This window comes from Macrobrachium nipponense, chromosome 12, assembly GCF_015104395.2.
Source record: "Macrobrachium nipponense isolate FS-2020 chromosome 12, ASM1510439v2, whole genome shotgun sequence".
In the NCBI taxonomy this organism is placed as follows: Eukaryota; Metazoa; Arthropoda; class Malacostraca; order Decapoda; family Palaemonidae; genus Macrobrachium; species Macrobrachium nipponense.
In genome coordinates this window covers 25422769-25449208 of record NC_087205.1, presented here as the reverse complement: position 1 = coordinate 25449208, position 26440 = coordinate 25422769, and the positions used below count along the sequence as shown (strand labels likewise).

The window sequence follows — 26440 nt, the reverse complement described above, 5'->3', positions numbered from 1 at the left end:
TCACCCGTCTCTGACTATCTCTTCGAAGAACTTTAAGGCTAGGTGTATGGCCACTAGTTCCTTGCAATTGATGTGCCAGGACACCTGTTCCTTTGTCCAGGTGCCTGACACCTCCCTTGCTCCTAGCGTCGCTCCCCATCCCGACTCCGAAGCGTCGGTAAATAACACTTGGTCTGGGTTCTGCAGGGCAAGCGATACGCCCTCGTTCTTTTGAAGAGGAGGGATCCACCACTTCAAATGATCTTTACCTCTGTGGAAGTTGGAAGATGTCCGAGAGTTGTCCCGTCTTCCAACTCCCACCACCTCTTTGAGGAAAAACTGAAGAGGGCGAAGGTGAAGTCTCCCCAGAGAGAAGAACTTTTCTAGTGAGGACAGGGTCCCTAAAAGGCTCAGGTAATCCCTCGCTGAGCTGTTCTTTCTCTCTAAGAAGCTCGAGATTCTCGACAAACCTCGAGTGATTCTTTCTCGCGAAGGATATACTCGAAAACCCCGAGAATCCATCTGAATCCCCAGAAGATCCAGACCAATTCTGGCTGGGGATCAGCTGTGACTTCTCGAGGTTGACGAGCAATCCTAGCGAATCTATCATGTTCCTTGTTACTGATAAGTCCTCCAAGCACTGAATCTCCGACTTGGCCCTGATCAGCCAGTCGTCCAAGTAGAGGGAGATGTTTATTCCCTCTAGGTGAAAGCCATCTTGCCACATTCGCCATCAGGTTGGTGAATACTTGCGGAGCTGTAGACAGACCGAAGCACAGAGCCCTGAACTGAAAGATCTTGTCTCCTATTACAAAACGAAGATATTTCTTTGACAAATGGTGAATGGGAACGTGGAAATATGCGTCTTGCAAGTCCAGAGAGACCATCCAATCTCCTGGACGAAGAGCCGACATTACTGAGGCGGACGTTTCCATGCGAAACTTCTTTTTCTGAACAAAGCGATTCAGAGCGCTTACGTCCAGAACTGGTCTCCACCCCCCCGATGCCTTTGGTACTAGAAAAAGGCGATTGTAAAATCCCAGGGAGTGTGGATCCTGCACAAGTTCGATGGCCTCTTTTTCCCACATTTGTTCCACCATTTGAAGGAGAGTCTTTCTCATTACCGGGTCTCTGTACCTCGCTGACAGTTCCCGAGGCGTAGATGTTAGGGGAGGGCTGTTGTCGAAGGGGATTACATATCCCTTCTTTAGGACCGACACTGACCAAGGGTCGGCTCCCCTTTTTTGCCCATACTCCTGCAAAGTTCAGGAGTCTGGCGCCCACTGGTGCTTGAAGGAGCAACAAGTCACTTGGATTTCTTGAAGGGCCTAAAGGAAGACCTTCCTCTCTTATCAGAGCTCTTCTTTCTGGCAGGGGGACGAGCCGCTGTACCTCCACGAAAGGGCTGCTGAGGAGGATGAGAGTCCTTCTTAATCGCCGACACTACAGGGCGTCCTTTCTTGGACGTTTGTGTTAGTAGGTCTTGTGTCGCCTTCTCAGTTAGCGAGCGAGATATATCCTTCACCAACTGAGAAGGAAACAGATGATCCGATAGAGGGGCGAACAATAAAGCAGTCCTCTGGCTCGGAGAAACCCCTTTCGATAATAGGGATCCATATACTGATCTCTTTTTCAGGAGACCAGCACCAAAAAGGGAAGCCACTTCACCCGAACCGTCCTGTACTGCCTTGTCCATGCAGGACAGGACAGGACGCTATGGAGAATCTCTGGGTTTTTAAGAAACTCCGGATCCTTAGATTTGTTGGCCAGAACTCCGAGTGACCAATCCAGAAAGTTGAACACCTCTAAAGTGACAAAAAGTCCCTTTAGAAAGTGGTTCAACTCTGAAGTGCTCCACGTCGCTCTGACCGATCCTAAGGAGTGACGTCTAGAGGCCTCCACTAAATTGGAAAAGTCGGCATCTGCAGAGGCAGGTAGAGAAAGACCCATAGTCTCTCCTGTCCCATACCAAATACCTCTCTTTCCATGTAGTTTGGAAGGAGGCATGCAGAATACCGTCTTTCCTAACTCCTTCTTCTTGTCCATCCAAGAATCTAAAGAATGGAGTGCCTTCTTCATCGATATCGCAGGCTTCATTTTCAAAAAGGCCGAAGATTTTGCCGTAGCCAAGCTCGAAAAGAGAGAACGAGGAGAAGGAGGAGCCGCCGGACTAAGAGAATCTCCAAATTCTTGAAGTAATAATGAGGCTAAGACTTTATAACTAGATAGTCCCTCATTAGCAGGAGGTTCGTCATCAGACAACTCGTCTAACCCTCGATCAGACGAAGGAGAAAGTTCACGTTTGGAGGGAGAGTCCTTCCAAGACCTCCTATGCTCTGAAGGAGAGGAGCTCCTATTTGGAGAAGAGTCATAACCTCCAGGAACGAGTCTCCGACTCCTGCCTCCTGGCTCTTGACTCTTGCCTCCTGACTCCTGCCTCCTGGCTCCTGACTCCTGCCTCCTGACTCCTGACTCCTGCCTCCTGACTCCGGACTCCTGCCTCCTGACTCCGGACTCCTGACTCCGGACTCCTGGCTCCTGCCTCCTGACTCCTGCCTCTTGGCTCCTGGCTCCTGCCTCCTGCCTCTTGACTCCTGCCTCCTGCCTCTTGCCTCCTGGCTCTTGCCTCCTGGCTCCTGCCTCCTGCCTGGATGCCTCTACACTCCTGGCTTCTGGGCTCCTGCCTCCTGGTTTTGACTTCCTCACTCCTGGCTCTTGGCTCCTGCCTCCTGGGTGACTCCTCACTCCTGGCCGGTGCCAGACGTCTGATCGGTTCATCCAGGTTCGAACAGGAAACCTAACCTCGAGTAGGAGTATCGATCCTGGCGGCAGATACCTCCATACGTCTGGAGGATCTTTTGATCGGAAGGGAAGAGTCTTTCCTTCTAGGAGGCTCCTTTGACAGAACTCCTACAAAAGACGAAATCTGCTCTTGCATCCCCATCATGAATCTCTTCGTAGCCTCCTCTTTATCCTCTTCGGGAGGAGGGGAAGGAGGGGAGGAGGAGTCCATAGCCTCCACCTCCTGCCTCCTTCTCACTCTGGTTGAAAGAATGGCTCTTCTTGCCTTCTTCACTCCCGAGGGAGACTCCTCAGGGAAGTTTTCTGGGCTCGAATCAATAGTCGGAGCCTTCCAACTCCTCTTGAGAGGCCGAGATTGATCTGAATCTCTCCAATCACGTCTCGGAGATGAAGATCACGACGACGAAAAACACTCACGCAGGACGCTTTTACAATAGCGATCCTTGGCAGTCTGGGGTGTCACAGAAACCGCCGAAGGGACACCTGATCGGTGGGGATTCTCCACAACCTCCTTTCGGTTTTCGACATTCCTTCTCCTCTGGGCATGTGAGCTTGGAAGAGGTCTAGACCTAGGAGCGTTGCTGAGCCGACCAGATGCCCCCTCCACTACACTGGGGACACTCATATCACTGTCCACTGAATAATCACTAGCCTTACCTTGTATGGCAGCCATTTTGTTTTCCATCAACTTGAAGGCTGCTTTTAGATCCGCAAGTTCTTTTGCTGGATCTACAGGTTCTGCAATAGGAGAAGGGGCTGCAATGGAAGGAGAAGTAGCAATACTTACCCTTGGGGAAGATCCCAAGCTAGGAATTAGTTCAGATCTAGAACTACTTAAACTTCTATAAGAAGCCTTCCTCACTCTTTCTCTCTCTAACTTTTTTAAATAATTAGTTAGATTCTTCCATTCGTTCTCACTCAAGTTCTCACATTCCTTACAAGTATTAGTAAAAGAACATTCATACTCCCTGCAACCCTTGCATACCGTGTGAGGGTCTACCGAAGCTTTCGGCAACCTCACCTTACAGCCTACATTCACACAACGTCTCACAACCATTCCAGAGTCAGACATTATTAAAGAAAATTCCAAAATCAAGTCCACAAAACAGTCCACAAAAGCGTATGCCAATCCAACAATCCAGATACGTCACCAAAAGTCGGTCAAGAAGATCAATTGCCGGTGAAAAAAGAAAAACCAATCGAGAGGAACCAAGAACAATGTTGATGGTCCGGGCGACAGAAGAATTCTGATTAGAAAACGGGAATGGTTCCTAGTCCTGCCACCCAGGGCAGGGCGGTAGATCACCTGACCTACCGGTAGCGTGTGCCGCGAAATTTGAAATTCTGTCGGAGACGACGGAGTCTATAGCTAAGTATATATCTGGCAGGGAAGTTGAATGTATAAAACTTCTTCTTCCTCGGCTGTGAAGCCTTGGAAGTCGAAGGGGAAGAGGCGGCAGCAGACGACTACGAAGACGACGACAACGATACCTTCCTCCTCTTCCTCTTCTTCTTCGTCAGCTTCTCAGGACAGTCGTCAGGTCCTCCATCCAGGACGGAGGCAGGGCAATTGCCAAAGCAACACGGCCTGGCTGCACCTGTCCGGAAGGACCTGCGACTGGAGCAGCAACACCACGGGCAGGAACGGCGTCGGCATGGGCTGGTCCAGGTACGGCAGGCACGGCAGGAACTGCAGGAACAGCAGGAGGCGGGGCAGCGGCCAGCGACCTCCTGGGTACTGGTGGCAGGTCCAGGGGCGAGCTCTTTGGGCACCAGAAGTCGGGGGCTGGGGCGAGAGCGGTGTTACGACCCTCCTCGGAACGCTAGGAAACGGCGCCTGCACTGCAGCTGAAGGGGTCACCGTAGTAATATGCTGCGTACAAACCAGGTGAGGAGGGGCGGCATACCCCGGGGTCGACATGGTGGTGGTGGTGGTGGTTACCTGACAGTGCGTTACCGGAGCAGAGCCACTTGCCAGGTGATGCAACAGCCCCAGAACACTTGGTGTCCCCTGGAGACCCAACGAGCACCACACCTGGCCGAGGTCGTCACCCGCGGCAGTCGCACTTGAAGAGGCAAAAGTCAGGTTAGTACAAGGGGTTTCCCCTCGCCGGGGGGGGGGGGGGGGGGGGGGGGGCCGGGGGGGGGGGGGGGGGGGGGGGGGGGGGGCAGTCCCAACCCGAGTGAACGGAGGACCCCGAGTACAATCGGATGTCGGGGTACCTCACCCCCCCTCCTCCACGCTCGACGGATCAGGCGAAGAGAAGGAGCGAGAAACTCCCCCCGAAGGGGAAGGAGCCATGCGCGGGAGCTGAGATGGAGGGAGGAAAGACGACGACGTGTCCGTGACCAGGGGAGTAGCCGGAGAACTTTCCAATGACTTCCTGGCAGGCTTACGTTGTTTCCTCCTCCCCTCAAAGCGCGCCGCCCACTGCTCCTCCAACCACAAAACACAAATATCACAGGGCTCGGCACGAGAGCATTCGTGCCCCGACACCGAGCACACAATTCATGAGGATCAACCTCCAAGAAGGAGCGGAAGGCCCCACACTTACGGCCCTCCACACCAGGGCAAATCCTGCGGCTGATGGGGGGACGGGGGGAACTCTCCAGCTCACAAGAATCCATTGTAATGATAATAAAATACAAAAGCACAAGTACTTACAGTATTTTACAGACACACAATAATTGCAAACCAAGAAACAAAGCAAACGACGAAAGGCGGGCAGAGAGAATCTTCACCTCCCAGTCGCGCGGTGTGCTGACTGTTGGACAAGCAGTTAACTACCGAACTCCCTTGTTTGAAGCTTACGACCGGTTCCAGCTGCCGCAAGTTACATTCCTATTGTTAAAGGACTGATGATTTGTATTGCGTATCGGAACAAATGTAAATATGCATATACAAAAGTAGAATGCGCCCACCGTGTGAAGGGAGCATGTGTGACGTATCATTAGTGATGGTGCAACAACCACCACCTGGTATATAAGTAGGTCTACAGTGAGTAGCAACCATGAAATTATCTTGAAAACATTTACTTCATAGCATTAAAGGAATACGTATTTGGATTTTCATACATAATTATGTGTTATCTTTCTTAAATATTTAAAAAATGATAGCATACTAGCAAATATTTGCCCATTTTTCAAAGCCAAGATAGTATTCCTAGGCCTAAGTGTTAGATTTCTTTACACTTAACATTCACTACTCTATATAAACAATTTCTGGCCAGGAAGTAAATGAGGTTATCTACACATTTCTTGCACTTCAAGTTACCTTATGAAAGAATAAATTATACACCAAAAGCGAGTAGAAGGACTTTTAAGAAAATAATATTGTAAACCAGTTGAGAAACAAGTGTTCCATATGCCGTGATATTAATACTTATGATATTTCGATTATAGCCATCTTCTCTATATAACCAAAACCATCATCATCTTTTATTCCTCAAAGAATAGGTAATCTCTACAAATAAATTCATCAGTAACAGATTACAGTGGTCCCCCCGTATTCGCAGGGGATGCGTACCAAATGCCCCCGTGAATAGTTAGAACCCGCGAATGTTTGGAACCCCTATAAAAAGGCTAAAAACAGCCTATTTTGTTAGTTAAAACTGAAGAAAAACCCACTAAAAATTTTCACTTGGTTTTTTAATAGTTTTTTCACAAAAAGTGCATTTTATGATGAAATAGATAAAAAAAACCAGGAATTAGTGGATATTTCTCATAGAAAAATACAGCGAATGTGCGAATTTTCCACGAATAATGCGGGGAAACGTTCCCGAGAGAAATCCGCGAATCCAGAGAACGCGAATACGGGGGGTCCACTGTACATCTCAGAAGGCTTAGATTATTTTTTTAGGCCTATGAAACATTTTCCAACATACAGGCAGCTTAAACGCAGCCAAAAACTTCCACATTCAAAGAAAACTTGTTTTAATTCATATTCCTACTTTGAAATTGTTATGACTGTTGAGCTTATTAAGTCTACTGTCATAATGCTGCAGACGCGGTTATGTTGACCAGTCCGAGGAGCATGTTAAGTGTGCTTTCATTGCTGGCACCGTTAACCTTATCACACTGCATTTTGAACTGAGCAACATAAAAAAAAATAAGTTCAAATCACAAAGATTACGAATTATACCAATGCATAAAAGGATTCATATCTATTTAACTCTAAGTAAAATAGGGTGAGCTGTGAATTTGCAAACTTTTTGACATGTATGACATTAAAAAAAAAGAAAAAAAAAAAAAAAATTTATCACTACTTGGCAACGTCACATTGAGTCTGAGAATCTGGACGATACAAAAAGAATAATGTCGCATGAGATTTGAGCACCACTGTACAACACTTAACAGAATTGTAATAAATTATAATAACTGTAACATCACAATTAGATTTTGCACCCTCCACTCAAAGGATATAAATTCAGATAAAACACATATGAAACATACGGTATTTTGCACAATTACTGTGAAAAACTTCTAATAGAAGCATCTGGTATGGATGCTTAGCAGTTATTGAGACAGGCACACTTTAATAGGCTAGCATGTTAATAACAACTGTCAACGGACGAGAGCACAGTAAGCACAATATTTAAGAATCTGGGAAAATTGTGCATATGTCAGTAAAAGGGATAAATTTGGAACATTTAAAACAGATGGGTGCCAAATAATCTGCCAAACTCATGTCTATTCAACTGATCATGATTGGCATCCATTTAAGACCAATTAATCACAGCATCTTACCATACCTAAGTTTGCCTGATTACAGGTATATGTTATCTAAGGTATTTAGGGAATGATGGCAGAGGTTTACTGGCAATGAGCTATGTACTTTGTAGCACAAGTAACAAACACATTAAAGAACAGTACAAAGCAGGTCCAATTACAGAATACCCAAACACATTGGTATATTTCGTATCAATGTATAGCAGTTCATGTTCTTCAAGTATAATCTGAGTTTTACTACCTGTCTCTGCTTTTGAACTCTAGGAGATATGGACCAAGGCAAGGCTCCTGGTTTTGAGTAACAGGTGGTAGAATTCAGATAATTCCAAAGTATTCATGCTTTATTGTAGTACAGGTTTGGTGTTGTAGTAATAAGATCAGCCCAGTACAATAATATAGAAAATACAAAGGTATACCGTGGACCCGCCGTATTTGCGTTCTCAGGATTCGCGGACTCACACATTCACGGATTTCTCTCGGGAACACTTCCCAACATTATTCGCGGAAATTTGCCTATTCACGGTATGTTACTATGAGAAACATCCAGAAATTCCTGTTTTTATTTTTTTTATCCATTTCATCATATAATGCACATTTTGTGATAAAATACTTAAAAAAAACCAAGTATAAAAATTTTTAGTGGGTTATTCTTGAGTTTTAACTAACAAAATAGGATGTTTTCAGCATTTTTATTGGGGTTCCAACTATACGCGGATTCTAACTATTCATGGGGGGGTCTGGTATGCATCCCCCGCAAATACAGGGGGACCACTGTACATCTATTTTTACATATTCTAAATCTAGTACGGTACATTTTAGATTTTGACTAGTAGAGTATGTATTAGATTTTGAAAGCAGTCATAAACAATTCTATCCCTTTAATACAATATACTAGCATGAATACTGTGCAATGATACGAATTCTACCATCTAATCTATTTTGAGCTCTGGTGGCTCAGTAGAGTGGAGCAGCGGTTAGGTAAAGAAATGTGGCATATGTACTTTGGAGAGTGACAAATTCAAGAGGTTCTGACATTCATCTATACTACGAGTTAAATCAAGTAATGGTAAATCTGTCATTTATATTCTCTTATACAAACTTTTGTTTATAAGCCATTATTATTGTTAGTTTTCATCAAAATGAATATCATAAATCTAGTAACTTGCCATATGTTTTGAAAAACACAGCCAAGTATCCTATCAACTTGAGATGGATAATTTCTGGGGCGGTCAAGTTGCTTAAGGCCTGAAAAAATTGCGGATTATTCTCTTAAGCTAACACTCTTAAAGATCACTACTTGATCCATCTCAACATTTAAAATGGCATATAATGTTTACAAGTCCATAATACATCAATGAATAAAGGAGTATGAGTAATAGTGTGGCTTCAACTTTAAGGAAATGAACTATTCCCCACATCTGCAAGGAATCTAACGAATCTGAGGAGTAGTTTGAAATTCCTATGTTAAAAAGGAAATTATTACCCTTGAAAAGATTTCATTGTAGTTATGGAAAATCAAGTTATGTGAAGCAAAGATGTGGGTTTCAACGTAGCAGACAAAAGGCAGTTAGAAAATGCAAATAGTAACACCATGAAATAAACAACAATGGTACTAAAAATAAAAGAAATATCTAATAGAAATATTGTAGTTGTACATACTTAGAAGTGCTTTCATTTTCTAAATTTCACAGGCAACATAAAAGAAAACCGCATTTATCATGTGTGATCAATGGTACAATACACTGTAACAAGCATAAACAATATGAAAATGTTATTGTTATAATACAATTAAGTTTGTTCATACTTACCTGGCAGATATATATATAGCTGTATTCTCTGAAGTCCGACAGAATTTCAAAACTCGCGGCACACGCAGTGGGCGGCCAGGTGGTAGTACCCATTCCCGCCGCTGGGAGGCGGATATCAGGAACCATTCCCATTTTCTATTCATATTTTTATCAGTGCCACTGTCTCCTGAGGGGAGGTGGGTGGGCACTTAATTATATATATCTGCCAGGTAAGTATGAACAAACTTAATTGTATTATAACAATAACATTTTGTTCATGAAACTTACCTGACAGATATATATATAGCTGAATCCCACCTTCGGATGGTGGGAAGAGACAGAATAGGATTTGTAGGAAACTTAAATTAAGTAGATGATATACACCTTGGTTCCTCACCTGTTAGCAAAGTAGACTCTGTGATTACTGTCACTTCAGCCTGCTTGTGCTTAATCAGAGTTGCCAGCCAGGTGGAGACCTGTAGTGCTGGTGCGCTCTGGATGCTCTGTCAACGGGGACGTGACCTCAATGTGACAAGAGCATAGAGCCATACAAATGAGGGCAACGAAGCAACTGACACCACCTGACCAACTATCCAAGACCCCCTGAACACTAAGCTAAGAGATGGGAGGTCTTCACCAAAGCCTCACCACAACCAAAAAACACAACAACTAAAAACTAACCTAAACCTAACTAAGGGATAGGGAGAGAGCTACCTTCAGCCCCCAAGACTGTGTCTGCAGAAACGTATGGCCCAAGAGAACAACAGTCCTTGTATATCGTCCTCACATCTCTCAAGTAGTGTGAGGCGAATACTGAATTGCTCCTCCAAAAGGTGGCGTCAAGGATGTCCTTGATCGACATGTTCCTTTGGAAGGCAAGCGAGGTTGCGACAGCTCTGACCTCGTGAGCTTTCACTCGCAAGAGGCTCAAATCGATCTGTTGGTAAGACGAATGAGCCTCTTTAATGACGTCCCTCAGAAAGAACGCCAAGGCATTCTTGGATAATGGTATATCGGGCCGTTTAACCGAACACCAGAGATTATCTGAGGGACCTCGTACTTCCTTAGTCTTGTGGACATAAAACTTTAGAGCCCTGACAGGGCACAGGACTCTCTCAGGTTCTTGGCCCACAAGGCTTGTCATACCCTTGATTTCAAAGCTCCTTGGCCAAGGGTTCGACGGGTTTTCATTCTTTGCTAAGAAAGTGGGACTCAAAGAGCAGACCGCATTGTCACCTTTGAAGCCCACTCGCTTACAAATGGCTTGAATTTCGCTAACTCTCTTCGCCGTCGCCAGAGCAGTTAGGAAAAGAGCCTTCTTCGTCAAGTTCCTAAGAGACGCTTCATGGAGAGGTTCGAAAGGACTCGACATTAACAGTCTAAGGACTAAATCCAAGTTCCAAGAAGGAGGCCTCGCCTGAGGTATCTTGGATGTCTCAAATGATCTCAGGAGATCGTGAAGATCTCTGTTGTCAGACAGGTCTAGTCCTCTGTGTCGGAAGACTGCTGACAGCATACTCTTATATCCCTTGATGGTCGGGACAGCCAGCTTCTGCACATTTCTTAAAAAATAGCAGGAAATCGGCAATCTGGCTCACAGAGGTAGTGGAAGAGGAAATTCCCTCCTTTCTACACCATGCCCTGAAGGAAGCCCACTTCGACTGGTAAACAGCTCTCGAGGAAGTTCTCCTAGCATTGGCGATCGCCTTTGCAGCTGCTTTAGAAAAACCTCTCACTCTGGCCAACTTTTCGATAGTCTGAACGCAGTCAGACCCAGAGCGGAGAGGTTTCGGTGATATCTTGCGAAGTGGGGCTGTCTGAGTAGATCTTTCTCCAGGGCAACGTCCTCGGAAAGTTATGATGAAGGACATTACCTCCGTGAACCATTCCTTCGCGGGCCACATCGGGGCGATCAGGGTCAACCTCGTCCCCTCCGATGCCGCGAACTTCCTTACTACTTCCCCCATGATCTTGAATGGCGGGAAGGCATACAAGTCCAGGTTCGTCCAGTCCCAGAGCAGAGCGTCTATAGCGACTGCTCCCGGATCCAGCACAGGGGAGCAATAAAGAGGCAACCTCTTTGTTCTCGACATCGCAAATAGGTCGACTAACGGACACCTCCACAGTCTCCAGAGCTCTCGACAGACGTCCTGGTGCAACGTCCATTCCGTCGGCAGGATCTGATACTGTCGGCTGAGAAGGTCTGCTCTGACGTTCTGGACTCCTGCGATAAATCTCGTCAGGATCCTTATCCGTCTCGCATCTGCCCACAGCAGAATCTCCCTCGCTAAATAAAAAAGAGGACGGGAGTGTGTACCTCCCTGCTTCTTTAGGTACGCAAGGGCTGTGGTGTTGTCCGAGTTGACTTGGACTACTTTCTCTGCAACCTTTTGTTGGAAGAACTGTAGCGCCAGAAAAAACCGCCGCTAGTTCCTTCACATTGATGTGCCAGGACACCTGTTCCCCCTCCAGGTGCCTGACACTTCCTCCCCTCCAGTGTGTCCCATCCCGACACCGAGCGTCGGAAAACAACACTAGTCTGGGCTCAGAAGCTTTAGGGACAACCCCTCTCGAAACTTCCGAGGATCTAACCACCATCTTAGATGGTCTTCACCGATTTGGTGATGAAAAGGTCGCATTCAGATCCTCTCTGACTCTCCATTCGTCTCTGCTAAGAAAAACTGGAGAGGTCTGAGGTGTAGTCTTCCCAGGGAAACAAACTTTTCCAGCGAGGAAATGGTCCCAGCAGACTCATCCACTCCCTCGCCGAGCAAGCTTCCTTCCCCAGGAAGGCCGAAACTCTCTCTAAGCCTTGCCGCTGTCGTTCCTGGGACGGAAACGCTCGAAAAGCCACTGAATCCATCTGAATCCCCAGATACACGATGGACTGTGTTGGGGTCAGATGCGACTTTTCGAGGTTGACCAGAAGTCCCAGGGACTTCGCCAAGGCCAACGTGAAGTGAAGGTCCTTCAGACACCTTTCTTCTGACGATGCTCTGATCAGCCAATCGTCGAGATACAGGGACACTCTTATTCCTGCAGAATGTAACCATCTCGCTACGTTTTTTCATGAGCATGGTAAATACCATCGGAGCCGTGCTTAAACCGAAACAAAGAGCTCGGAAGATGCCAAACTTTGGTCCCCTTAGCATAAACCTCAGAAAACTTTCTTTGAAAGAGGGTGGATAGGCACGTGAAAGTATGCGTCCGTAGGTCCAAGGACAACCATACAGTCGCCCGGTCTTTAAGGCTCCTAGAACCGACTGAGGTGTTTCCATCTTGAATTTTTTCTTTTCTACGAAAAGATTCAGGCTGCTTACGTCCAAGACTGGACGCCACCCCGACGACTGCTTTGGTACCAGGAAAAGTCTGTTGTATCCTGGTGACCCCAGGTCTAAGACCTGCTCCACCGCTCTTTTCTTGATCATTTGATCTAAAAGAAACCTGATGTTTCTCCCCTTGATATGACGGGGAAAGATCTCTGGGAGTCGTAGAAAGAGGAGGAGGGTCCACAAGGGGATCTTGTCACCCCCTTTTCCACTATCTTGAGGGACCACGCATCTGTATCTCTCTCTCTCCACGCCCCGCAAAGAACTTTAGCCTGGCTCCGACCGGCATCTGAAGGACTCTCTTCTCACTTAGAGGATTTAGGTTTGAAGGAACCTCTTCCTCTTGCAAGTCCTCTCCTCGAGGAGCAGCTCTCGAGGGAGGAGCGCTACGAAAGGGTTTAACCTTCCTAGGAGGTCGTCCAAACGACGACGTGGTAGGGACTGCGGGACGTCTTGAAGACTGGGCCAAGAGGTCCTGGGTAGCCTTCTCCTGTAGGCTCACTGCCAGGTCCTTTACCATAGCCTGGGGGAAGAGGATGGCTCGAAAGATGTGCAAAGAGAAGCTCCGCTTTCTGCGATGCAGAAACAGACCTCGCGTAAAATTGCAGAAAAAAGCCGCTCTCTTCTTGAGGAAAGCAGTGCCGAAATGAGACACTAACTCTTCCGAACCATCCCTGACGGCCTTCTCCATGCAAGACAACACATTGGACAGCTCCCCCAGACTCAAAGAATCAGGACTCCTAGATTGAAGATCCAGGACTCCTAGGCACCAGTCTAGGAAGTTAAAGACTTCCAGAGTCCTTAACAGACCTTTCATGTGATGGTCAATCTCCGTTGGTGTCCATGAAATCTTTGCGGTCAATAAAAGAGATCTCTTCTGGGCGTCGACCAGACTAGCAAAGTCCCCTTGGGAAGACGACGGGATCTTAACTCCTACTTCACCTTTGGTCTCATACCAAATGCCGCCTCTCCCACTGAGTCTTGAAGGCGGAAGGGCGAAAGTCGACTTGCCCTGATCCTTCCGACGTTCCATCCAATCCTGCAACTTCTTGAACGCTCTCTTAGTGGACAAGGAAGTCTTCATCTCCACCACCTCCGGAGCCTTGCACGACTTCGAAGACGAAAACTGAGAGGGTGGAGACTTGGGAGCTGCAGGCTGGAACTTCTCACCAAACGAAAATAGTAACAAAAGACGAACCAGCACCTTGTAGTCGGAAACCGACGAAACTGACGGCTGTTCTTCCTCAACTGAGTCCGCCGGACTACTAAGCTCTCCTTCCTCCCGAAGAGGCAAAGGAGATTGAACCTATGGAGAGGGCGTGCGCCCAACGGGTCTAGCCTTCAACAAAGGCTTTCGAGGATGACTAAAATCAGCCTCTTCAAAGCGACCGACCTTCTGTCGATCCTTAGAGCTCGAACCACGAAGAGCGTCCTGACCGCGCTGCGCGTCAAGAGAGGCTACTCTTAGTCGCTCTCGAGGAGCGTCCTTACGTCTTACGCTCAAGCGTCCAGCTTTCGCTTTCAAAGCGTCCTTCTGGGCGCTCTCGAAAGCCTTCTCAACAGGCAAAGCGTCAAGCAAAACATCCGAGAGCGTCTTCAAAAGCGACCTGCCGAGCTCTTCAAAAGCGTCCTCCAAGGGCGTCCTGCCGAGCGTCCTCAAAGGCGTCCTGACGTGCGGGCGGAGACAGAGACGAACGAGGAGACGGAGAAGGAGACTGCCTCGTCCTCTTGACAGGCAGTCTAGCGTCCTTCCTTCGTTTAGGCTCAACTGCTGCTGGGCGAGTCTTCTGAGCCATTAAGGCCGACAATAGGTCTTGAAGCAACACAAGAATACTCTTCGTTGGTGAAGAACCGAGAGGAGGTGAAGGGCTGCGCCTGCGAGAAGACGAGGGTCGGGGGGACGCCTTCTTCCTTCTCACAGGTACAGCAACCTGCCTCTCCGAGGCGCGAGAGAAGCGCTTCTCAGCGTCGTCCTCGGACGACGTCCTACCTCTCTTCTGTGGAGGAAACGCGTCATACGACGCAGGCGAAGACCGCAACGATAGCGGAGAGAGGGGACGTAAAGCGTCCTCCCTAGGAAAAAAGTCCTTTTCAACGGACGCGAGTCTCTCCGAGCGCTCCACCCCTTGCGCGGGGAGGGCGCCTCGGAGGACGAAAAACAGTCCTTAAGGATGCGAGCCTGTGCACGCTCCTTGGCAGCCTGGGAAGTAGCAACAGGTCCTGCCGAAGGGACGCCAGATCGGTGGGGAGCCCCCGTAACCCTCTTGCGGCTTTCGACATGCCCACTCCCTGAGTTCTGGGAGTCCGACAGAGGTCTAGACCTAGAGGCATTATGGGGCCGATCTGACGCCCCCTCCACAACACTAGGGGCACGATCACACACTTTACTCGAGCCGTTTTTCAAGGGCCAACACTTTGGACTCTAGAGTGCGTAAAGACTCTAGAATCAGAGAAAGGGCATTACCTTCTCCAGACACAGAACTAGGGCCCTCAGGCAACAACACAGGATTAGGTGAAGCAAATTCTACTGGTGTTAAAATAGGAGAAATGTTACTTCCCTTACCTTTCGTAGAACCGCTCTTGGAGGAAGACCTCCTGATCCTATCGCGCTCCAACTTACACCGATAGGATTCATACACCTTCCATTCATCCTCAGTCAAACTTTTGCATTCAATGCAACGATCAACCAGCAAACAAACATGCCCCCTACACCCCATACATACTGTGTGGGGGTCTACCGATGATTTCGGTAGCCTCACCTTGCAATCACTTCTCACACACACTCTGAAGCTCACTGAACTTGATCCCGACATCACGTTCATAGAAAAGCCAATCCAAAATCCAAAAACAGTCCACTATCGCGTATGCCAATCCAACAATCCAGAGTCAAAACCAAAAGTCAATCCAGATACTTATAACGAGTCAAATCCAAAAATCCTGGGCGGAGGTCTGTAAACAGGTGTTTACCGACCGGCGACAGAAAAAAATATGAATAGAAAATGGGAATGGTTCCTGATATCCGCCTCCCAGCGGCGGGAATGGGTACTACCACCTGGCCGCCCACTGCGTGTGCCGCGAGTTTTGAAATTCTGTCGGACTTCAGAGAATACAGCTATATATATATCTGTCAGGTAAGTTTCATGAACAAAACATTAAGTCAGATGGTTAAACCCAGATTTTCAAGGTCAGTTTAGAACATTTGAGTATTATTCCCAAAGGAAAAAAAACCCGTCAACAAGGGTAGGTTTTGAAGGATGTGGAAGAAGTAGCAGCAATTTACTGACCCAAAGAAACAACCAGTCTCATCATATATTTGTTGGATTATAGTAGGTATATTACCAAAGCACAAATTAATAGTATAAAAATGTCAAACAGCCAGCACAAGACCTTACCTGCATGACAGTTATTGCTCCATAGGTAACAGCTGTCCAGTAAATAGATCCTACAACTACCCCCGCAGCAACAAAAGGACATACTTTATATATGAAAGCATCAACTCTATCTAGAAACAGCATTAGCTGACCTGTAAAGAACAAAGGACTATTACCATCACAGCAAAGAAAAATTCCCATGATTATTTGTACATAAAATTATTGCCACCTAAAGCTGGGGAAAACACATACATAAAAATAAATGTAAAAAATAAGATTTTTTAGAACAAATTTATTTCCAATTCTTTTGATTCAATTAATCATACATAGACCTAAAATGTGTTCTCTGGAGAGATTTCAACAAAGCCAAGAATTTCAATATTGCAAAAAATCCTGAATTTTCAGATCGTCTCAAAACTAGTCACAGACAATTTAATGAGCTGATAAACAATGTGGTATCCTTATTCAATATCCAACTGCATAGGGTACTCAAATCCAGTAGATTAAAATGGAATAAACATGCTTATAGCTTCCTAATATGTACCAGCGGGTAAAATATGACATTTTTATAATAAAATTAGGTTTTACTTGTACTTAGCAAGTAATTACCTGATGAAAGCTACAGGTAATTACTTAGTAAGTTACATGTGTAAAAATGACATTTTTATAATAAAATTAGATTTTACACATACTTACCAAGTAGCTTTAATCAAGTAATTACCTGCTAAACATGTGTAAAAATGCAAATGAATCCAGCTATTGTCACAGATGCCTCATCAGTTTTGGCAACAAAATATAAAAAACAAACATATGATGTACAAACAGGTTCCTCTATTTTTCATCTATGGTAAATTGTATCTTTAAAGTCCTTACTGCCTCGCATTTACATAGAAGGTATCAAACTAATCTTGCGGAAATGGAATGTATAATTTTTTACCTAGCTAACAAAGTACAAAAAAAATTTCTAATTTCATTTTTATTATTAAGTAGCCTAACCAGACCACTGAGATAATTTAATTTCACAGGGCTGGTCTGAAGGATTGCTCTTTGATAACGATAAATAGATTTTTATTTAATTCCAGATCCTTGAAAACTTCATAATTGAGTTAATTGAAAATATTGGAGAATCTCACATTATTTCTCTCAACGACTTATTTTTAAACTTGACATTAGTTGTAGATAACAATTTGGACATTCACACAAAGTGTTTACTCATAGTGTTCCTATAGTCTGTACATATAAGGATTTGATAAGAAGTGTCATTCATCATATTTCCATTGATTAAACAAAGGTGACAAATTTTTATTTATGTAATTTGTATTTTTCATAATTAACAAACCTGGTCTTGACATTAGGATAAATCTTATAGCGCCAGCTGGAAACCGGTCAAAAAACAATAAAAAAATTGTATGTGCAAGGAATCTGTGGTATCTGATACGTAGCTGAGGTGGAAGAAAGTCAGAGACCACACTTGAACCTTGTCTTTCTTCCAACCCAGGATAAGATATGAGAGGGGTGGCTACAGGTGGGCAGTCAATGTTAAGACCTCAGGTTTGTTAGCGATGAATAATACAAATTAAAAAATGATATTGTTATGATACAATAAAGTTTCATACATACTTACCTGGCAGATATATACATAGCTAAGACTCCGTCGTCCCAAGACTCCGTCGTCCCCGACAGAAATTCAAATTTCGCGCCACTCGCTACAGGTAGGTCAGGTGATCTACCGGCCTGCCCTGGGCGGCAGGACTAGGAACCATCCCCGTTTTCTATCATATTTTCTCTCTTCCACCTGTCTCCTGCGGGGAGGCTGGGTGGGCCTTTAATTGTATATATCTGCCAGGTAAGTATGTATGAAACTTTATTGTATCATAACAATATCATTTTCATACAATCAACTTACCTGTCAGATATATACATAGCTGATTGGCACCCTTCGGTGGAGGGTAAGAGACAGCTACTATATGGAATAGACAGGTAAACAACATATGTTGTAGGTATAAATAAAACCTTGGTTCCTACCTGATAGGTGGTAGACTTCGTGGGTGTTTGCCCAGTAGTCTGCATCATCTCAAGAAACTTTAGCGAGATATGTGATCTATGGCCAAGAGTTTCTTGTGGGTCTGCCGATGGGTCTTACCCACTTACTCGGCAGAGCCTAAAAGGACTTCGTCAATGGGTGCTGATCCACTTATATGACAATACACCTTATGAAGGAGCACACAACCAATCCCGACCACCTGATCCTAACCATATGTTAGAACTAAGGATTGTTACGAGTTATCCCCGAACTCGTCACAACAACCGTAACTCAAAAACCACTACGCACACATACATAATTTTCAAAAAAAAATTATACCCAACTAATTGGATATGACAAGAATTCTCTTACTGAACAACATAGACGGCCGCCCGTGCGAGCCTAAGTCCTCCATTGTTCGAAGAGACTCTCGACCATATCCAACAAGAAGAACAGTATATACATTTAAGGATTGGTGTGGCGGTCCCGTACCCAGAATCGTATCTGCCGATACGATAGGACCTAGAGAAAAACACTTCTCATACGTCACACGCACGTCTTTCAAGTAATGAGATGCAAATACTGAGTTGCATCTCCAATATGTCGTATCTATGATGTTTTTAAGCGACATATTCTTATAAAACGAGAGAGACGTCGCTACCGCTCTTACTTCATGCGCTTTTACTCTTAGTAGATGTAACTGTTCGTCAGGACAGACCTTATGAGCGTCCGTAATGACGTTTCTTACAAAGAACGCCAGAGCATTCTTGGACATCAGTCTTGTGGGGTCTTTTACCGCGCACCAGAGACCTTGTCTAGAGCCTCCCAACTGACGCTTTCTCTGAAGGTAGAACTTCAGCGATCTAACAGGGCATAGAGACCTCTCTGCTTCTCTGCCTACGAGACTCGACATTCCTTTGACTTCGAATGACTTAGGCCAGGGATTCGTGGGATTCTCGTTTTTCGCTAAAAACAGGGTCTTAAACGAGCAAATAGCCGAGTCTCCCTTGAATCCTACTTTATCCTGCAGAGCTTGTAATTCACTAATTCTCTTTGCCGTAGCTAAAGATAATAGGAATATGCATTTTCTAGTTATGTCTCTACACGATGCCAGATGAGGAGGTTCGAATCTATCCGATGACAGATATTTGAGGACTACGTCCAGGTTCCAGTTCGGAGGTACTGGTTCCTTAGACTTTGAAGTCTCAAACGATCTTATGAGATCGCGGTGGAGATCTTTGTTATTTGCCAGATCTAATCCTCTGTTCCTGAATACAGCCGAGAGCATACTTCTGTATCCCTTTATTGTGGATACGGCTAGATGAGATTTTACTCTAGAATAGCAAGAAATCAGCAATTTCCGCTATAGAGGTAGAGGAGGAGGACAACTTCTTGGATCTACACCACCTTCTAAATACCTCCCACTTCGACTGGTATACTTTCGTAGTGGAGGTTCTGCGTGCTCTCGCGATCGCGCTTGCCACTTCGCGAGAAAAGCCTCTCGCTCTGACAAGTCTTTCGATAGTCGAAAGGCAGTCAGAGCGAGAGCGGGGAGGTTTTGATGGTACCTCTTGAAGTGTGGTTGTCTGAGAAGATCCGTCCTTCTTGGTAGGGATCTTGGAAAGTCTACGATCCACTCTACCACCTCCGTGAACCATTCCTGGGCCGGCCAAAAGGGGGCTATTAACGTCATCCTCGTCTCCTTTGACGCAACAAACTTTTTCATTACTAACCCCAGGATTTTGAATGGGGGAAAAGCATAAACGTCTACTCGAGACCAATTTAGCAGGAAGGCGTCTACCATAAGTGCTCTTGGATCTTCCACGACCGAGCAAAACACTGGGAGCCTTTTTGCAATGAATGTTGCGAAGAGATCCACATGAGGAGTCCCCCACAGAGACCAGAGATCGAGACACACTCCCTCGTGTAGTGTCCATTCTGTATGAAGGACCTGGTTCCTCCTGCTGAGCCTGTCCGCCCTCACATTCTTTACTCCCTGTACGAACCTTGTCAGTAGGGAGATGTTCCTGTGAGACGTCCCAAAGTAATAGGTTCTCTCGTCAGCTCGTAAAGGAACGAGGAGTGCGTCCCTCCCTGTTTCCGAATGTAGGCAAGTGCGGTGGTGTTGTCCACATTTACTTGCACTACCTTGTTTGATACCAGAGGTTCTAGACTCTTCAAAGCCAGATGTACGGCGAAGAGCTCCTTGCAGTTTATGTGCCAAGTCACCTGTGCTGGTTCCCAGGTGCCTGACACCTCTTCTGAGCCTAATGTCGCTCCCCAACCTCTCTCCGACGCGTCGGAGAACAACACTAGGTCTGGGTTCTGTGTTCTTAGAGAGATCCCTTTGTTCTCTTCCAGAGGGAGCAACCACCATTGTAGGTGTGACTTTGTTTCCCTTGGAATGGGAAAAACGTCTGACAGTTGTCCGGTTTTCCAGCTCCAAGACCTCTTGAGGAAGAATTGAAGCGGACGAACATGTAGTCTTCCTAGAGGGAAGAATTGTTGTAGCGAGGAAAGCGTCCCCAGAAGGCTCAACCATTCCCTCGCTGACGTTTGTTCCTTCTCTAAGAAGAGAGAGACTATACGCAAACCTTTTGCGATTCTCTCTTGCGAAGGAAAAACTCGAAAACCCCGAGAATCCATCCGAATCCCCAGATAGACTAGGTCTTGTCTGGGGGTCAGCTGAGACTTCTCGAGGTTCACGAGCAATCCCAACGCTTTGATCAAATCTAGAGTTAACATTAGGTCCTCCAAGCACTGTCTCTCTGATCTGGCCCTGATGAGCCAGTCGTCCAGATACAGAGAGATATTTACTCCTTTGAGGTGAAGAAACCTCGCCACATTCTTCATCAGGCTTGTGAAGACCTGAGGAGCTGTGGACAGGCCGAAACACAAGGCTCTGAACTGAAAGATCCTTCCCTCCGTCATGAAACGGAGGTACTTCTTCGATGAAGGGTGGATCGGGACATGAAAGTAGGCGTCCTGGAGATCTAGAGACACCATCCAATCTCCTTGTCGTAATGACGCTAGGACTGAAGCAGAAGTCTCCATGGAGAACTTCTCCTTCTGAACAAATTTGTCAGAGAGCTGACGTCCAGTACTGGTCTCCAGCCTCCCGAGGCTTTCGCCACTAGAAAAAAGGCGATTGTTAAATAAAACCCCGGGGAGTTTTGATCCAGTACTAGTTCTATCGCTCTCTTGTCCCACATTTGTTCCACCATCGATCGAAGAGTATCCCTCAGCACAGGGTCCTTGTACTTGGCTGATAGTTCCCTTGGTATTGACGTTAGGGGAGGAGCGTTCAGGAAAGGGATACGATATCCCTTCCTTATGATAGCCAATGCAGACGCGTCTGCGTTTATCAGTGTCCAGGCCTCCACGAATCCTAGGAGCCTGGCACCTACTGGTGCTTGGAGGAGAGATGTTTCATTTTCCCTTTTTTAAAGGGACGAAAGGCAGACCTACCTCTCTTCTCCGGAGCCTTCCTTCTTGCGGGAGGTCTGGAGGTCGGACCACCTCGAAAGGGCTGCAATGATGTACTAGTCCTTTCTTGTCATATGTAGAAACAGGTTTCTTCTTCCTAGCTGACTGCGTCAGAAGATCCTGAGTCGCCTTCTCAGTTAAAGAGTGAGCTACGTCCTTCACTAACTGAGAAGGGAACAAAAAGTCAGAAAGAGGCGCATACAGTAGAGCTGCCCTCTGAGCATGCGAGACTGCCTTTGTTAAGAAGGCGCCATACCACCGTCCTTTTCTTTAAAAGACCTGCTCCAAATAATCGAAGGAGATTTCAAAAGATCCATCCTGTACCGCTTTGTCAATGCAAGACAAAATGCATAACAGGGCTTCAGGTTCGATTCCTTCTGAATCATGGGCTTTCTTGGACATCACCCCAAGGGACCAATCTAAGAAGTTGAAGACTTCCAATACATGAAAGAGTCCCTTGAGGAGATGATCCAGTTCTGAAATACCCCATGTAATTCGTGCAGAATGGTTGGAGACTTGGACGCCTTGAAGCGTCAACCAAAGTCGAAAAATCTGCCTCTGTTGTAGAAGGGAGAGCGATACCCATATTCTCTCCCGTCTTATACCATATGCCTCTTTTCCCAGCTAATCTTGCTGGAGGCATGCAAAAGACTGTCCTGACCAAGTCTTTCTTAGACTTCATCCATGAGTCTAAGGCGTGTAATGCCCGCTTCATTGAGATGGTGGGTTTCATTTTTAGAAAAGACGAGGGCTTCTTCGTCTTAGCACTGGAAAAGAGCGAGCGCGGAGAAGGAGGAGCAGCAGGAGTCAACTCGTCTCCATACTCCTCAAGAAGCAGGGTAGTCAAAACCTTATAGTTGGACAGACCCTCTCTTCCATGATCTTCATCATCCGAGTTTTCCTCCAACTCGGGATCTATCTGAGTCTCCGTTCTCCTTTCTGAACTTTCCTCTTCTGGAGGAGACAAACTCCTAATAGGAGAGGGGCTAAGGGAATGATACTCTTTCCTCTTTCCCGCTTTAAAACGACTGGAAGGCGTCACAAGCTCCGGCTTCTCTTGAACTTTAGAAGACGCCTTGTATGACGCTTCCCGTTCTCCCGAGCGTCATGGCTGACGTCTCTTGCTGACGTCTTGATGACGCTTCGCGCCTGGAAGACGCTCCGCTCTCTAAAGGCGTCCTACTCGGCGTCACAATATTGGACGGAGCGTCACGTCTAAGATCTGCTTTCAATGACGCTTCACTTCTAAAAGACGTCTTACGTTTCTCTGGCTTTACGAAACTCTCGTAAGCCCCCGTTCTAGCTCTCGAACTCGAAGCTTCTGCAAGACGTTTAGCAGTTTCACTTCTGTCTGACGCTTCTCTTCGAGCAGGTGAGAGAGGACGAGACTTCTTAATTGGAAGCGTCACGTCCTTCCGACGGGGCGCTAAAACTCCCACAAGAGATGACAGTTGTTCCTGAACTGCCATAATTATCTTTTTTTTTTTCTTGACGCTTCTCCCACGTCTAGTGCATGACGCCTTTCGTCAATCACTCGGGAAGAAGAATGAAGGGGTACTTCCGCACAAGCGTCAGGTGACGCTGACGGCCACCTTCGCTTTCTTAATAGCAGACGGAGCGTCGTCTGAGAAGCGCTCTGGGCTCGAGTCTATGTCGGGCTTCATATGACGCTTCAGCGGTCTCGACAAGTTCGACTCCTTCCACCCTCGTTTAGGTGAGGGAGAGGGAGAGAACGAGAAACACTCGCGAAAGACGCTTTTTCTATAGCGCCCTTGAGCCGCCTGCCATGAAGCAGAGCTAGCTGAAGGGACGTCTGACCGTTGGGGATTCCCCACGACCTCCTTAAGGCTTTCGACTTTCCTTCTCCTCTGGGCATGGGAGCTTGGAAGAGGTCTAGGCCTGGGAGCGTCGCAGGGACGATCAAACGCCCCTCCACACTGAGAGAACTCACTTCACTGAAATGTTCACTATCACTAGCCTTACCTTTGGAGTCCGCCATCTTGGACTTCATGTCTCTAATAGTAGCTTTCAGATTGGCGATTTCCGATGCCGAATCCGAAAAAGCACTCTGAGAATGAGATATATAGGGAGAATCTACATCAGTAGGATTAGAATTATCCGTGAAAGGCTCAATAGGCCTTGAACTCACACCTTTCAGCCGTCTAACTCTATCCCTCTCTAACTTCTTCAAATAAGAAGTCAAAGTCTTCCACTCTTCTGCATTCAATCCCTCGCATTCCTTACAAGTATTAATAGCAGAACACTGAACCCCCCTACATTTACGGCATACAGTGTGAGGATCAACCGAAGCTTTCGGTATCCTCACCCTGCAGCCTACATTCACACACATTCTCACACTCACATTAGAATCAGACATACTGAGAAAATTCCAAAAGAGTTATTCCAAAAACAGTCCACAGTAGCGAATGCCAAAACACGATCCAAATACGTCACCAAAAAGCCGAAAAACGTTGATCAAATGTTGAAAAATGAATCTAAGTCAGGAGGTAATAACAACAATGTTGATACCACCGGCGACAGAGAAAATATGATAGAAAACGGGGATGGTTCCTAGTCCTGCCGCCCAGGGCAGGCCGGTAGATCACCTGACCTACCTGTAGCGAGTGGCGCGAAATTTGAATTTCTGTCGGGGACGACGGAGTCTTGGGACGACGGAGTCTTAGCTATGTATATATCTGACAGGTAAGTTGATTGTATGAAAATATTTTTTTCATAAGCGGAACAAACCTTTGGTCTTAAGTTTAGGATAGACTCACAATTGGAGGGAGGTATGGGATGAGAATCCTGAACTGACTGGAGGTTCGGCACACATCATTCTTCTTAGAATTGAGGATTCTAATGAAGGGGACCTAAGCCTTTAATATGTTAGATATGGGAATACCTAACACCCAGTACACTGGGTTTAAAGACAATGCAACATATCCAGATTCATTGCATATATGGAATGGAAGTAGAAGAGAACTATATCTGTTCAAGTAACAAACCATGTCAGCATCATGAAATGGGTTTGTCACCACTCCTTACTCCCCCTTGCTGGAGAGAGGAGGTGAAGCTATTGAGAAGCAGACCTGTATATTGTATGAAGCATAAAAAGGGCTGTACCAGTATGACTGCAAAACTCACCTGCATCAAGCCAGTTCCATTCTTCAAACTACCCATAGGTATTGAAGAAAGGAAAAAGGGGAAAGAACTCACTTGTTTCTTCTACCACATTATCATCTCAGGCAAGACATGAACTGTCCCACCAGGGGCACTGGATGAGCTACATAACTGGAGTAGTTACCACCGGGAAAAAAAAAATAATAAAAATAAAAAAAATAAGGACCTGTAGGTAATATCCTTCTGTAGAAGAAAGTGAAAGTGGTCTGATGAAGCCAGGAACCAGCATTTAAAATCCTATGAACAGACAAATTCTTCTTAAATGCCAGGGAAGAACTTATTTCTCTGATGTCATGTGATTCTGCATGCACAGTATTAGTGACAGAACTTGACGATGAGGAGTAGGCTTGACTAATCACCTCACGTAGCTAAATGAAAAGGAATTCTTGGACACCTCTTTCTTGGTTTGGCTTATGCTAACAATAAGTCTAGAACACCTAGGTTCTAGGTGACGAGTCCTTTTTAAGAAAATAATGCAATGCTCTGATGGGGCAAAGCAGTAACTCTTGAGGGTTGTCAATAACAAATGCCTTAATTGAAGGAACAAAAAATGAGGTAAATCTGTCATCATGAACCAAGGGAATTTTGGGATTTAGCCAAGAATCCCAGAACAAATTCGAAAGCTACTGAACCCCAAACTGTGGTGTGTTTATAATCCAGACCATGGAGCTCTCAGACTCTTCAAGGAAGCAAAGGTCAGAAGAAAAACCATTTTCAAAGTCAGTTCCGTCTGACAATTGAAACGGGTTCAAATGGAGACTACCCAGCACCAGAGTAAGGGTTCCACATAGGAGGTTTGAGTTTTATAGGTGAAAAAAAAATGATCTTGACAACAGAATTAATTTTAAGGATATTCTGTAATAAATTTTTATGCAGAAGCAATATTAAAAATTGCCACAGGGTTGTGGAGGTTACCCTCACTAACTACAAACCAAGGGTGGCTGGAAACAATTATTTTAATGGTTCAGATAAGATTAACACCAGCCATGTCCTTTGAGAAATTAAGCTCTACAGATTCATCAAGGAAGCTGATGATCCAGATTTCTCCCCTTGACTGGGGAAAAGCCAAATACCTGACCTCCATGACCCACGCCCAAGATCAATGTCTCCAACATGAGCAACATAACCACAACAAACCAGAATGTTCAAGTAACTGAAAGATGAAGCAGGGACTTAGTATAAATAATCTTCTCTAACAAAAATTTTGATCTGATTATGAGAACAGTAGTCCTTGTGAAAATAAGGATATGAAGAAAAGGGTCTAACTGTATCTTCAACTTTAGAGAAAGTAATAGCTCTTCAGTATTAATTAACAATAAGAATAAGGTATTACAGTACATAACAAAAATGAGTTGGTGGTCAGTAATGGTTAGCTTATGGGAGGATCTGTATATTTGCTACAAGATACGAAGAAATCTTATTAGTAACGCTGCTGAGGAACACATACCATTACATACCAGGCACCATCAAATACTAAGCTACTATTAAATATCTATAAAATACCATGTAGTGCACACTATACCTAAGCTGTACTACGCTACAGTGAATTTTGTCTATAGATTTCAGAGTAGCCAATCCATAATGAATGCAACAATAAACTCATAACTTACCCATATTAGGAAAAGCAATAAAATATTCTACTCCACATTGTGGACAATTAACCTTCACTGTCGAATTTCCCTTCTGTTTTTCGTCTACCCAACGTTGTAGACATGACTGATGTACCTGAAGAGGAAACTTTCTATTATTAACACT

The 26440-nt window shown here is 45.5% G+C and overlaps 1 protein-coding gene across 4 annotated transcripts in view; it reads right to left on the bottom strand.

The window, feature by feature from the left end:
* Positions 1–26440, bottom strand: part of LOC135224421 (E3 ubiquitin-protein ligase MARCHF5-like) — a 110563-nt gene that overhangs the window by 51200 nt on the left and 32923 nt on the right. For all 4 annotated transcript variants that reach the window (XR_010316725.1, XM_064263405.1, XM_064263404.1 and 1 more), the window contains exons 3-4: positions 26296–26410; positions 16018–16148 (exon numbers count right to left, since the gene is read on the bottom strand). Coding sequence is in view for 3 of the 4 variants with exons in the window: in XM_064263405.1 (XP_064119475.1) it covers positions 16018–16148; positions 26296–26410 (246 nt within the window). In the remaining variant the exon portion in view is untranslated. The remainder of the gene's footprint in view (positions 1–16017; positions 16149–26295; positions 26411–26440) is intronic.